The 14,565-nt window shown below is 36.2% G+C and overlaps 2 protein-coding genes across 2 annotated transcripts in view; both read right to left on the bottom strand.

The window, feature by feature from the left end:
* Window positions 1-559: 559 nt before the first annotated feature.
* Window positions 560-1,681, bottom strand: LOC149185483 (early nodulin-like protein 19). Its single transcript, XM_089410697.1, has 2 exons — window positions 1,371-1,681; window positions 560-1,215 (listed from the first exon to the last, which is right to left on the bottom strand). The coding sequence occupies exons 1-2, from the start codon at window positions 1,540-1,542 to the stop codon at window positions 872-874; spliced, it is 516 nt and encodes a 171-aa protein (XP_089266823.1). The 5' UTR covers window positions 1,543-1,681; the 3' UTR covers window positions 560-871.
* Window positions 1,682-4,936: 3,255 nt separating this feature from the next.
* Window positions 4,937-14,565, bottom strand: part of LOC149185482 (uncharacterized) — a 67,266-nt gene continuing 57,637 nt past the window's right edge. The window contains exon 2 of the mRNA XM_089412412.1: window positions 4,937-5,375. Within this exon, the coding sequence (XP_089268538.1) occupies window positions 4,937-5,375 (439 nt within the window). The remainder of the gene's footprint in view (window positions 5,376-14,565) is intronic.

Genomic DNA, 14,565 nt, shown 5'->3' with positions numbered 1-14,565 from the left:
ATTTAAGCTAGTGCCATGATCTGCTTTTTTATTGAGCCTCAAGATTACCCAAAACTTTTTCTTGCCGAATTTCTTAATAAAAAAAATACATAAAAACATTACCGGCTTTTGAAAAAAAGAGGAAGCCGGAAAACAAAACTATCCCATGTGGTTGCTATCTTTCTCTATCAGAGACTTTTATCCCCTCTCACTAATTAATTATTCTTCTCTCTCCTTCCCTCCATTAATGCAATCTTCTCTGGCCTGACTCATGTTCCAGAAGAGTCTGGAAAAGACAATCACAACCGCCTTAATTCATCAATTGATTTTGTATCTACTCCACTTTCAAATCAAATCAATTAAAGCGGCTGTCCATGTCCTTTCCACTGTTCTGAACTTAATAGTACGAACCCTAAAATAGTTCAGCTGGAATACCATGTCGCCATGGAACCCAATCTGACGATAATTCGGCTGAACCTATATGTCGCCATGGTCAGAACAGAACAGTATTAAACTTAACAATCATTCGGCTAAACTTCTTTGTCGCCATGGTCAGCTTAGGATGAAAACAGATCGGAACTCACATAACCAGGAGACAATCTTGCAATAAATATTTCAGTAGCATAACTAATTAATGCCATACATTCATAGAATGCTCAGAAGGATTTCCACAACAAAATGAATAAATCCAATTACAGCCACTGTCTAAACCCTAGGACTTCTAAATCAGAAGACACAGTGGCCGAAGCTCCATACAAAGATGATCTTCAACCATGCACAAGAATGAGAAAGCACGCCAAGATCTTAACAATTTCTTTAAATGCATCAGCAAATCTATCATCAATACATCTTTTGCCATAGAATGCACAGGTTCGAAACCCCGGAAGTCGAATCAGAAACCAAAGAACGCTCCCGCGAGCATAAGCAACGCAGAAAATGTGAATCCAACGGGACGCAGCTCACATCCAGGATCCGAGACCCCGCTCTTGACCGCCGTAGTATTCTGATCAACGGAAGTATGCGGCGCAGGCGCGGAATTTTTTACAAAAAATGTGATCTTCATCCCGCTGTAGCACCCGCCCCTGCCGTCAATGTAATAATAGCGCTTTGACACGTTGAGGAAAAAGAAATCCTTGCCGCTGCTCCAGTTGCCGATTGCGTTGTCTGTTGTGCAGTTATCGTAGCCCGACTGATTTACCTGAACCACGTTGTGCTGATCTTTCTGGTACCTGAACGCTGCAAGAAAAGCAGAAACATAAAGAACAGCATGTCAAAAGGAGATCCAGGGTTCGAAACCCGGCAAGAACAAAACAGAAGAACATCTTGTCAAAGGGAGGTCCCAGGTTCGAAGCCCTGGAAGAACTAAACAATACAAAATAAAGAGTACTCACAGATCCAGTCGAGAAGGACGAAGTCTTGACTCTTAACCCAGTCGGTGTAGTTAATGTTGGGGTTCCATCCCCTGTTGCCACCGACAATGTGATCCGTTGCAGACACATGCTGAACCATCGCCAGGACGGCCAGGAGGAGCCATGCCCCTAATAAACGCTTATTAGCCTCCATTGACACTCTCAGATTCAGCAAATTCAGCTCCACTGTTATTATAAATGGATGCTACAGGTTGTTTACAGCCACTGCGTGAGCCGACTGTAAGTGCTAGCTGGATTACAGTCTTGGCTCCGCTAAAAAGGCAAACAAGGCGAGCACTCTGCCATCTGGACGTATTTGGCGGGCCCTGTACTGTAGCCTCCCTATCGCACAATGGTCTATCTTTTACCAACTCTACATGCTTTACCAGTACAGTAACTGACCACATGCCGCTAAAATAATAATAATAATCAAACAAGCACTAAAGGTAGCCGAGATATGGAACAAACTGTACCTCGTGATGTGGGAATACAGTTAGGTATGTAAAAATATATCCGTTTGAACCATCATAGACTGAGGAGCCAGTGATAAGGAGCTTACTCTGCTGTAAAAAGTGAAGTCCAATTTACTTAAATTTTGGATTTAAATTGTTTTAATTTTAATATTTAACATTCACGCTGCCTAATTGGGTAGTTATTAATTAGTTAAAATTTTAAAATAATTAATAGGGTCGTTATTACTTATTTAAAATTTAAAAATATTTTAAATTCTCTGGGGGAGAATTTTATCTCAATTTTTTTTTTTAATATTTTAATAATTAAATAAAATTATATATTAATTAAAAATTTGATTTGTTTTACTATTATTTATGCATTTTAAATATATTTATATAGATGTAAGTTTTTCGGATTAATCATATTGTTAGGATTTGGTCCACGTTTCAATATTATCGATTTATGTAAAGTAATTATTTAGTAATAATTTATGTTATCTTATTTGTTAGGGGTTGACTTATTGATATTAAATAAAATGTATTTGGTAGAAACCTCGCTCTTAGGAATTCAAAATATTTAATTCCAATATAATTTAATAATTATTAATTAATAATATCAATTAAGATTATTTATTAATAATATCAAGTTTATATTATTTGATAGAGGGGAGCTTAAATCCCTAAAAAAGGATAGCCATGATAAATTATATAAGCCAAGAGTCAAAGGTTAACTAGAAAAATATTACTAGTTATTTTATATTGTTAAAAAAAAATGATAATAATAATAATAAATAGGGGATCAAGGCTGAAACCAGAAGAAAATAAACCAGAAAGAAATTAAAGAGGAGAAAGGAGAAGAAAGGGATGATGAGTTATGATGAGAGAGCTGGAATCCAGCTCTTACTCAATTTCCAACCATCATCCCTATTAAGATTTCTGGCATGCCTTTCGATCTCAATCGCTTCCCTAAGCTTCCTGTGGTGGAAGTGATCTACCTTAGCGATAACTTTGGATTCTTCAATGCAGACATGGTGCTTCAATTTCTCTGCATGTTCGGCTAAGGCTGATGAGCGGGAGCGATTGTGTCTAATGTCTGTTGCGTGCTCATTGATTCTTTATTTAATAGACCTACCTGTTTCTCCAATGTAGGGGATACCACAGGAGCAGGGAACAAGGTAGACCCCTTTCGAGTCCTTAGGGTCAATAGGGTCTTTAACAAATCTAAGAGAATTTTTAATGGTATTGAGAGGTTTGAATGAAGAAGAGACATTAATCTTCTTAAGGATATGGGCAATCCTATCTGTGGTTCCTTGGATATATGGGAGATTAACCTTAGAGATAGGATCATCACAAGCAGATTTAACTCTAGGCCCTTTGTAGGCTTTGTGAAAGGCCTTGATGTTTTGAGATCTGCTATACCCATTATTTTTAAAGATGGGATTTCTCCTGTTCAAGGTGGCTATCATCATAGATTCTTAGAGCACAGATAGCAAGAGTGCTGAGAACCCTAAATTTTTGAGTCAGGAAATGATGAGAGCTGACATGGAGATATTGTTCCATGTGAGTCTTTTTCCGAAAGACTTGGTGACAAATGGAACCATCATCCATCCTCAAAAGGAGAATGTCGAGAAAGGGAGGGCGACGATTCACCTCGACTTCCATCGTGAACTTGATGGAGTCAGATTGAGAATTAAGGTGGTTAAGAAACAGATCGAGTTTCTCCCAACCATGAGGCCAGATGACACAGGTATCATCAACAAACCTCTTCCATTTTTTAGGACAAACTTGAGCAGTGGATAAGGCCTTGGTCTCAAAATATTCCATAAACAAGTTAGCGACGATAGGGGAAAGAGGAGAGCCCATCGCAACACCGCAAGTTTGCTCATAGAACTCACCTTGGAAACTGAAGAAAGTCGAGGTGAGGTAGAGGCCAACTAACTTGGCAGTGTCTTTGTTAGTGATGTGATTTATGATATCAATGGCTTCCTGGATGGGGATTTTGGTGTATAAGGAAACGACGTCAAAACTAACCAGCAAATCTCTTGGTTTCAATTTGATATCCCTCCACTCTTGAACAAAGGAGGCAGAGTTAAACACCAAAATCCCCATCTAGGAAGCCATTGATATCATAAATCGCATCACTAACAAAGACACTTCCAAGTTAGTTGGCCTCTGCCTCACCTCGACTTTCTTCAGTTTCCAAGGTGAGTTCTATGAGCAAACTTGCGATGTTGCAATGGGCTCCCCTCTTTCCCCTATCATCGCTAACTTGTTTATGGAAGATTTTGAGACCAAGGCCTTAGCTACTACTCAATTTCATCCTAAAAAATGGAAGAGGCTTGTTGATGATACCTGTGTCATTTGACCTCATGGTTGAGAGAAACTCGATCTGTTTCTTAACCAACTTAATTCTATGACAAATGGAACCATCATCCATCCTCGAAAGGAGAATGTCGAGAAAGGGAGGGCGATGATTCACCTCGACTTCCATCGTGAACTTGATGGAGTCAGATTGAGAATTAAGGTGGTTAAGAAATAGATCGAGTTTCTCCCAACCATGAGGCCAGATGACACAGGTATCATCAACAAACCCTTCCATTTTTTAGGACGAAATTAAGTAGTGGATAAGGCCTTGGTCTCAAAATATTCCATAAACAAGTTAGCGACGATAGGGGAAAGAGGAGAGCCCATCACAACACCGCAAGTTTGCCCATAGAACTCTCCTTGGAAACTGAAGAAAGTCGAGGTGAGGTAGAGGCAAACTAACTTGGCAGTGTCTTTGTCAGTGGTGTGATTTATGATATCAATGGATTCCTGGATGGGGATTTTGGTGTATAAGGAAACGACGTCAAAACTAACCAGCAAATCTCCTGGTTTCAATTTTATATCCCTCCACTCTTGAACAAAGGAGGCATAGTCTTTAACAAAAGAGTCAATGCGCCCAACAAGAGGTTTAAGATTTTGAGCTAAGAATTTAGCAAGAAGATAGGTAGGTCTGCCTATTGTGTTGACAATAGGTCTTAAGGGGGGCCCAGATTTATGAATCTTCGACAGGCCATAGATTCTAGGGGTAAGGGGATTGCTCTCAATGAGCTTTCAGGAAAGAGGATTAAGAGATGGATCCGACTTAATAACGGCTACTACCTCCTTAGAAACGAACTTAATGGGATTCTTCTTAAGCTTGATGTAACTCCCACTGTTAGATAGATGGTCTAACATTTTGTGGACATAATCAGACTTATCAAGAATGACAACTGCTCCACCTTTGTCCGCTCTAAGGACAACAATGTCAGGGTTGTCCCTTAGGGATTTAAGGGCAAGAAACTCAACCTTGCTGAGGTTTTTCTTTGGAGGTTTAGCCTTCCTAAGAACAACAACACAATCTTGCCTAATAGTTTCCTTAACATTATCTAGAAGGTCCTTAATACCATACTCAATGTTACAGATAATGTCATCAGTAGGAATCTTATTCGGGGCAAGGGCAAAATTGAGACCTTTATTAAGAAGACTAAAGACAGAAGGATCAAAATTCTTGCTGGAAAGATTAATAACATTCTTAAAACCCAAAATAGATTTATATTATTATTATTATTCTTGCTAAATTCTTAGCTCAAAAGCTTAAACCTCTTGTTGGGCGCACTGATTCTTTTGTTAAAGACTTTGCCTCTTTTGTTCAAGAGGTGAGAGATATCAAATTGAAACTGGGAGATTTGCTGGTTATTTTTGACATCGTTTCCTTAGACACCAAAATCCCCATCCAGGAAGCCATTGATATCATAAATCGCATCACTAACAAAGAAACTTCCAATTTAGTTGGCCTCTGCCTCACCTTGACTTTCTTCAGTTTATAAGGTGAGTTCTATGAGCAAACTTGCGATGTTGCAATGGGCTCCCCTCTTTCCCCTATCGTCGCTAACTTGTTTATGGAAGATTTTGAGACCAAGGCCTTAGCTATTGCTCAATTTCATCCTAAAAAATGGAAGAAGCTTGTTGATGATACATGTGTCATCTGGCCTCATGGTCGGGAGAAACTCAATCTGGTTCTTAACCACCTTAATTCTCAATTTGACTCCATCAAGTTTACGATGGAAGTCGAGGTGAATGGTCGCCTTCCCTTTCTCGACATTCTCCTTTCCAGGATGGATGATGGTTCCATTTGTCACCAAGTCTTTCGGAAAAAGACTCACATGGAACAGTATCTCCATGCCAGTTCTCATCATTTCCCGACTCAGAAATTCGGGGTTCTCAGCACTCTTGCTACCCGTTCTCTAAGAATCTCTGATGATAGCCACCTTGAATAGGAGGAATCCCATTTTCTTAAAGTTTTTAAAAATAATGGATATAGCAGATCTCAAAGCATTAAGGCCTTTCACAAAGCCTGCAAAGCGCCTAGAGTTAAACCTACTCGTGATGATCCTATCTCTAAGGCTCATCTCTCGTATATCGAAGGAACCATAGATAGGATTACCCATATCCTTAAGAAGATTAATGTCTCTTCTCTGTTCAAACCTCTCAATACCATTAAAAATTCTCTTAGATCTATTAAAGACCCTATTGACCCTACGGACTCGAAAGGGGTCTACCTTGTTCCCTGCTCCTATGGTATCCCCTACATTGTAGAAACAAGTAGGTCAATTAAACAGAGAATCAATGAGCACGCAACAAACATTTGACACAATCGCTCCTGCTCATCAGCGTCAGTCGAACATGCAGAGAAATCGAAGCACCCTGTCTGCATTGAAGAATCCAAAGTTATCGCTAAGGTAGATCACTTCCACCACAGGAAGCTGAGGGAAGTGAGTGAGATCGAAAGGCATGCCAAAAATCTTAATAGGGATGATGCTTAGAAATTGAGTAAGAGTTGGATTCCAGCTCTTTCATCATAACTCATCATCCTTTTCTTCTCCTTTCTCCTCTTTAATTTCTCATCTTGTCCTGAGGATGAACCACATTAGTTGGTTCGAAACGTTCAAATCCTAACAATGTGATTAATCCGAAAGACTTACATCTACATTATGGATCAGAAAAGTCTTAGATCTAAATGTATTTATATATTTAATTTAATTAATCAGGATAAATTGAAAGACAAAGTTATATTTTATTTAATTAATCAATATAAATAAGAATCAATTAGTTGAAAGGAAAAAATATATTTCATTTCAAAAAGTCATCATCAATCTAGCCCTTGTATGTTAATATTTAAAAAATAGATCAGGTTTATTCATTTAAAAAAATTATCGTGAATAATTTTATTTTGAAAATAATGTTATATTATATTATTCATTTAAAAAAAAATACTATTTTTTTTTTAAATTTCACAATATTTAATATTTTTTATTATAAGTGTATTTAAGTTTTAGCTTCTTTTTTTTTTAAATTAGTATAGATATATCTTAAATACGGATATAATATGAGCAAAGAGAAATCAATTTTCTTCACATATAAACTTTTTTAGAGTGTAAAATACAATGTGCTATTTTTCATTGTTTAACCATAAAAGCTTAATTTTTCATGTTATAGTGCAAAGTAAAATGGTTTTTTTAATATTAATATATATTTTACCTTGTTCCGAGGATGGACCACATTAGCTGGTTCGAAACGTCGACCAAATCCTAATAATGTGATACCAAGGAGAAGAGCAAGGAGGCCAAGTATATTGTGGCCGAACAGGTCCAAAAGGGCACTTTTGTTGCTGTTGAGTACACTAGGCAAAAGAGCAGGGATGCCTATGATGTTGCTGCAGAAAAATTGCTACAAGGGAAAGAAGCTGCTGCCAATACTAAAAATGTTAAAAATGTTAAAAATGACAAGGAAATCTTAGGTTTGGTGGAAACAAATCATTTGGGTCAAGTCAAAATTGCCTCAACAGAAACAGGAAAGTGGATTTGGGTAAATGAAAAGCAATATCAAGGCATTTTAAGGCGTAGTCTTGTGCGTCTTAAATGACAACAAATGAGAAGAAAACCGATCAAGAGAAAGAAAATAAATAAAAGAAACAAAAATAAAGAAGAATCAATCATTTACAGTCCCACATCTACACCTCTTACTTGGTTATCAAATCTATATGTCCAAGAACTGATGAAGGTTAGGACAAGGCTGGAGATTTTGGAAGTCAAAGAACAGGAAAGGGGCCGCAAAATTTCAGAGATCATAGTTTCAAACCGATGTCTAATGGAAGGTAATAGAATTTTAAAAGAACAGCTAACAATGTTACAAGAGGCTCTAGACACAGGAAAACAAGAATGGCATAGCACGAAGACAACGTGGCAAAGCATGAAAGAATTAATAACAACAAATAGGGATGTGATCATTTCTAAACAAATTCAGGTAGATACACAAGTATCTCAACAAATAGACATTTCCAAAGAGAAGGCAAAAGGGAACATTGGGAAAGATAGTCCAAAAGAAATCAAAGCTAGAGATGAAGACGCTAATGGGTACATAAGGACAAAGGAAGAAGAAGATGCAAGTGCTCGTAGAGCACAGGAAATAGAACATAAAGAAAGATAGGACAAGGAAACAAACTTTATTATCAGGGGAATAAGAAATTATGGGAAGAATGAAAGTACTCTCGATTTGACAAGAGACTTTCTGAAAGAGAAACTACATTGGAAAGGGAAAAGTTGCCAAGCAAAGAGGGTTGGGAGGATATGTGAATAGAGGCATCGACCCATAAAAGTCACCATGGCAAGTGTACAAGACAAACACTAGCTTTTGGGAAAAACGAAATTCTTGAAAGGCTCACACTTCTTCCTCGATGAAGATTTAACCAAAAAATAACAAGACGAGAGAAGGGATGAAGTGGAAAAAATTAGAACAACAAGAAATGAAGGGAAAAGGGCATGGTTGTACAATGGTAAAGTCGTTATTGCAGTGTTTGGGCCTCCAGACAAAACAGGGCAGCAAGCTGGCAGTAAAGAAAAAACAGAGAATTCGATAATAGGGATGAAAACAACAAGAGCAACATGGATGAAAAGGTGTGAAGACTCAAAGTTGAGTCTTATGTGCCAAACTGCGTAGCAGTCAAATCATACCCAGGTCTACCTAAGTTTAGTTTGTTGGAATTGTAGAGGTTACCCTTGGAGGAAGGGATCTAGGTTGGGGCCTATTGCGGAAGGTAGAGACATAATTTGTCTCATAGAAACTCATGAGTTTGATGATTATTTGAAGTTGGCAGTTTCGAACAAGATAACAAAAAATAGCAAAGGGTATGGGGGAATACTATTTTTAGTGAAAGAAAAAGAAGGCCGTCACATTCAGTTAATTAAAGAAGATGCAAATAAACAATATTTATGGTTGAAAATATCAGAGAATGAGAATCACATAAGAATTGCAGCATGCTATTTTGCCCCTCAAGTCTCAAAAACTTACAAAAATAAGGGGCTTGACAGCAAGGATCCGTATGCATCTTTAAAACAAGATATTGTCGTGTACTCTCAACATGGAGAAGTTCTTTTAGTAGGATATTTCAATGCTAGAACATCAAAAAATCAAGCTATCATTCTTTGTTGCAAAGAGGATAACTTTCCTATTTAGCTTACTGAAGAGGAGAATCCCCAATGGGTGAGGTGTTCAGAAGATGACAAAGTTAGCAATCATTTTGGAGAGGAGTTGCTTACACTGTGTGGGGCTTTCAACTTAATTATTTGCAATGGTCTAGATAGATGGAAAAGGTCTGGGAACTTCACTTGCAACACATACAATGGGGCAAGTGTCGTTGACTATGTGATGTGTTCACAAAGCTTGATAGAAAAGATAGACGAAGTTAATATTGGAGAGAATATTTGGGATTTAAAATCATACTATAACCCAATTTATATAAGGTTATCATGGTTAGAAGAAAGGCAACATAGGAGGAAAACCCAATGCTCTCGATAATCACTATCAAGGGGCAAAATTCTTCTAACACAAGAAAATTGTACTATCTTCAAGACAATGTTAGAGAGATTAATTTAGAAGGAGAAAATTGGTTTCAAAAGCTTCAACAATCACGAGTTAACAAATATAATTCAAAGTGCACTTGAGAAGTGAAAAAGAGAAAAAAATAGGAAATCATAATCAAATTGTTTTCTTGTAAATGCTTGGTTTGATGAGGAATGCAAAATGGCAAGGAGAACCTTGAAAAAGGCAGGAAAGGAGAAGATGAATGTAAAGTTATATAAGCAGATACTAAAAAGGAAAAGATATGAGTTCATCTAAACAAGGAGAGAAGAGTTAATATATTTAAGCAAGAATAATCCAAAGCTTTTCTCGCAGGAACTGCAACCAAGGAAGAAGCAAATTGAAAATAATATTACAGCCAATCAATGGTTTGAATATGCAAGGCAACTATATGAGAAAGAATATGAGGCGGAGCCCTCCCTAGGATCAACACAACTTCAAAGCTCTTCACGTTACAGGAGGTGGAGAATGGAATTAAGAAGCTGAAAATAGGAAAGGCAAAGGACTTGGTCAAACTTCAAGAAGAGTATCTAAAATGGGGAATGAACGCTCTTGCACCGCACATCATGGAAATATTCAACAACATCATTCAACAATGATTCCCAAGATACTGGACAACTAGCCTAGAAATACCCCGTTTTAAAAGTGGAGACATTAATAATCCATCCAACTATAGAACAATTATGATCAATCCTTTATTTACAAAGCTTTTCGGTGGCATGGTAGAAAACATAATTAGTAAGTGGGCAGAAGTAAAAGAAAAGAGGGCAAGAGGACAAGCGGGTTTTAGGCCGAAGCATTCTACAGTGGATCATGGTATCACGTTGAGACACATTGTTGAAAAGGTTTGGGAGGACAAAGAAGAAGTATTTTGTTGCTTTGTTGACTTCAAAAAATAATTTGACACAGTCCCTAGGGATAAGTTGTGGCGTAGAATGGAAGAACTTGAAATTCATATGCATTATAGAGTCGTTGTCCATAAAATTTATGAAGAAGTGAAAGTCAAAATTAGAACCTCAACAGGTATTTCAGAAAGCTTTAGAAGTGACATTCAAGTCAAGGAAGGTTTCCCTCTATCCCCTACTCTTTTTGGTTTATATATTTAATTGGAAGAGTGGCTAAATCTGCAAGGTGAAGATGGTGTTCGGTTGGGGGAGTTTGTGATAAAGCTTCTTTTATATGCTGATGATATTTTATTGATTTCTAAATCGGCCCATGGATTGTAAATGCACTTATATGCCCTTGAGCATTTTTGTAAAGCAGTGGGGATGCAAGTCAATACTATCAAGACCAAAATAATGATTTTCTCTAATAAAAGGAAGCAGAGCCTAACATAATTTCTTCTTTGAAGACAACATTCTTGAATAAGTAAATGAGTACGAGTACCTTGGGATTGATTTCAACAACAAAATCAATTGGGAGGACTGCAGAAAGAAGAGAATTTTAGGAGGGTGGAAAGCATTATATGCTCTTCAAAACAGATGTAGAGAGGTAGGGTTATGGGATTGGAAAATGATTAAAGTGCTTTTTGGACTCCTATTTTGTCCAGTTATGTTATATGGGTGTGAATTGTAGGCTAGCAGCACCCCCGTCTCAGAATGGAAACAAATTGAGAAAATCCAAGAATGCTTGATCATGAGCAAGTTCAAAATAAAAAGTTCAGTACCTTACAAGATAATGTTGAGTGAAATAGGAGCAACTCCCATTGAAGCAATTGCTATGGTGCAACTCATAATATATCTAAAAAGAATTGAGCAAATGAGAGTAGCTAGATGGCCTAATGTTATCTTCAATGAAGGTATGAGTGAAAGAAAGAAAACATGGATGAAACAAAACTACACATGGATGCAAAAATGGAATATCTACCTCAATGCCTGTCCCACAAATAGCAAGCAGCTAAAGGATTTTGTTATGGAGAATTTTTGTAAAAAGGAATGGGGAAAAGAGTTGGGTAGAAAGAAGAAATATTACATTGAGGAATTCAACCCTACGTGTGATCTACAACAAAAAGAGTTCATTGGAGCTAGCATTTCGTGGAGGGAAAATGTTCTTATTGCTCAATTAAGGACCAACTCGCATCAGCTTCAGTGTGAAACAGGACGGTGGAAAAGGCCTAAAGAAGCTTGGGAAGAACGAATGTGTACATTTTGCACGTTTGGGGTTGTGGAATCGGAAAAACATTTCATTTTGGAATGTGATGCATTCAAAGACATCAGAGAAAGTTATGAGAACATGTTAGCATCAGTTTCTTGGCATTGTCTTTTTAGTGAGGGGATTGTTGGAAGGTTGGGCCAGCTCATCATCAATTTGAATCGGAAAAGGATTGAATTGCAAAAAGTGAAAAACAGGGAACTAATGGTCTCATAGACTATTTTTAGTCTCGTGGACCTTAAAATATCATTTCATTTCATTTAATCTGAAAGACATTTATCTATATATGGTATTAAATATTTTATTGAAAACCCACATTGAATATTTTTTTATATACAACATTAAAATATTTCATTTTAACAAAAAATTTCTATATATAGATATATATGAAGTTGATATCGACATAAATTAGTTAACATGGATATTTAAATAGTTTATTTAATATGAGATTTAAACATTTTACTCAGACATTTTTTTACTTCTAATTACTTTATAGTATATTCATTTTTATTTTTTTTATAGTTCACATTTTTTTTCTATTTAGAGCATAAGTTTTATTTTTATTTAAAGTAGCATGCGCCAAACGAACTAACTGATGGAAAAACTTACACATCCTCTCATACTAGGTTGTAGAATGAGCCTCTCAATGCAATAAAGTATTTAAAAAATTGTGTAAAATAAATTAAAAGTGTTTTATAATGATTTGAAAAAAGACAAAACTTTATATGAATCCATTGATTTGAAAAAAGACAAACCTTTATAGGAATCCATATGAAATAATGACTTGCTTTTAAGTAAACAACTCCTATATAAATTTTAAATGGAAAAAGTGTAAAATCAAACCTAATTGAAAAGAGAATTGTCTTTAATGCGACTTTTTAGACTTTAGTCGCACTTGAAAAGAGAGTTGTCTTTAATGCGACTTTTTAGACTTTAGTGGTGCTAAAAAAGCTTATACATCATATTACTTTTCACTTTATAACTTGGTTTATGTGATCAAAATACATCTAATAATATTGACCATCACGTTTTTTTAGAAATATGTCTTAATATAAAATTTCATAATGTTTGATAGAGATTTATGTCATTTTATGAGATGCTTTAAGGTAGTCTAATTGTGTTAATTAAAAGTGGTTTAGAGAGTGAAATGAAAAAATAATAAAGTTTTGATATGCAATTTTGAGATTGATGAAGTTTTAGTTAGAATTTCTTGCCAAGTTGTGTATTTTTTGTAATATAACTATGTTTCAACTACAACATAAATGATATTTATAATTGACTAGAAACCAAGTTTCCATGGGATATATGTAGAATGAAATTCCTACTTTACCAAATTGAAGCTTCTTAAAATATTATTTCAAGAGGCTTGTAGAAGCTTCTTAAAAGATTATTTCAAGAGCCACTTTATATATATAGAGAGAGAGTCATGTTCCTACTTTACCAAACTGAAGCTTCTTAAAAGGTTATTTCAAAATCCATGTAGAATCTTCTTAAAAGATTATTTCAAGAGTCACTTTAGAGAGAGAGAGAGAGAGAGATGTAATAACATTTCATTTTTACATATGCTTCAACATTCCTTTGTTAAGATGAACTACATGAAAGTTGCATCGTCAATTTACTTCTCTCTCTCTCTCTTCCCTGTTACTCTCTCTCTCTCTCTCGCTCTCTCTCTCTCTCTCTCTCTCTCTTCCCCATTACTTTTTCTCTATCTCTCCCTCTCTTGTCGCCTTTGTCTCTCTATCTCTCTCTTCTTCCCTCTCCCACCCCCCCCCCCCTCTCTCCCTCTCTCTTTTCCACCCCCCTCTCTCTCACTCACTCTTCCTCTCTCTTCCCTTCACCCTCCTTCCTCTCTTTATCTATCTACCTCTAGTGCTCTCGCTCCTCTCTTTCCATTCCTCTTTATCTCTCTCTCTATCACTCTTTGCATATTCCTCTCTTTCTCTTTCTATTTATCTCTTGCACACACACATTTGTAATAACATTTCATTCAAGGGAAATTTGAAGGATGGAGATTTATCTTAAAGTTTAGAAACCTTAGTGAATCTTACTAGTCCTTAACATGCAAACTATAAAATGTTTAGCGATATGTTTGTAAATTTATTCAAATTTCTAATGATTTTCTATAGTATCTATAAAACTTTGGCAATTTTTAAGGTAACAAAGCATTTTTAGGAAAAATGGAAATTGGCGAATCTTTTTTTTGGGAAAAACATAGAAAATTAGCCCACCTGCGAATATTAGCCCCTAAAATTTTCCCTGATTTCATTTTTACATATGCTTGAACATACCTTTGTTAATACTTACGGCCGACTACATGAAAGTTCCACTTGCTTCCTCCAATATAAATAAATGATTCATAAATGAGGGACTTATATCCCACGTGCTTCATGAACATGGATCCTTAGTTAAATTTTCTTCTAGTCTTTATTATCTATGTTATACATATATTATTGGCTTTGGTGTACACTACACACTACCAACTAATAATATCAATAAAAATTAGGATCTTGAGTGCAAACTTTGTTATTATCACTAGGCAAGCACACGAGAATTGGTTATTCGTCTTTACTTCAAGGCTTGAAATATTTGTGTTGCAATGATCTATTCTCAAGAATCAATTGAAATATACATAT

Source organism: Pinus tabuliformis, chromosome 3_1 (genome assembly GCF_031772625.1).
Source record: "Pinus tabuliformis cultivar Carrire ecotype Pingquan chromosome 3_1, CPIR1, whole genome shotgun sequence".
Taxonomy (NCBI): domain Eukaryota; kingdom Viridiplantae; phylum Streptophyta; class Pinopsida; order Pinales; family Pinaceae; genus Pinus; species Pinus tabuliformis.
The sequence above is the reverse complement of the archived record's forward strand: the minus strand, read 5'-3'. Positions and strand labels throughout refer to the sequence as shown.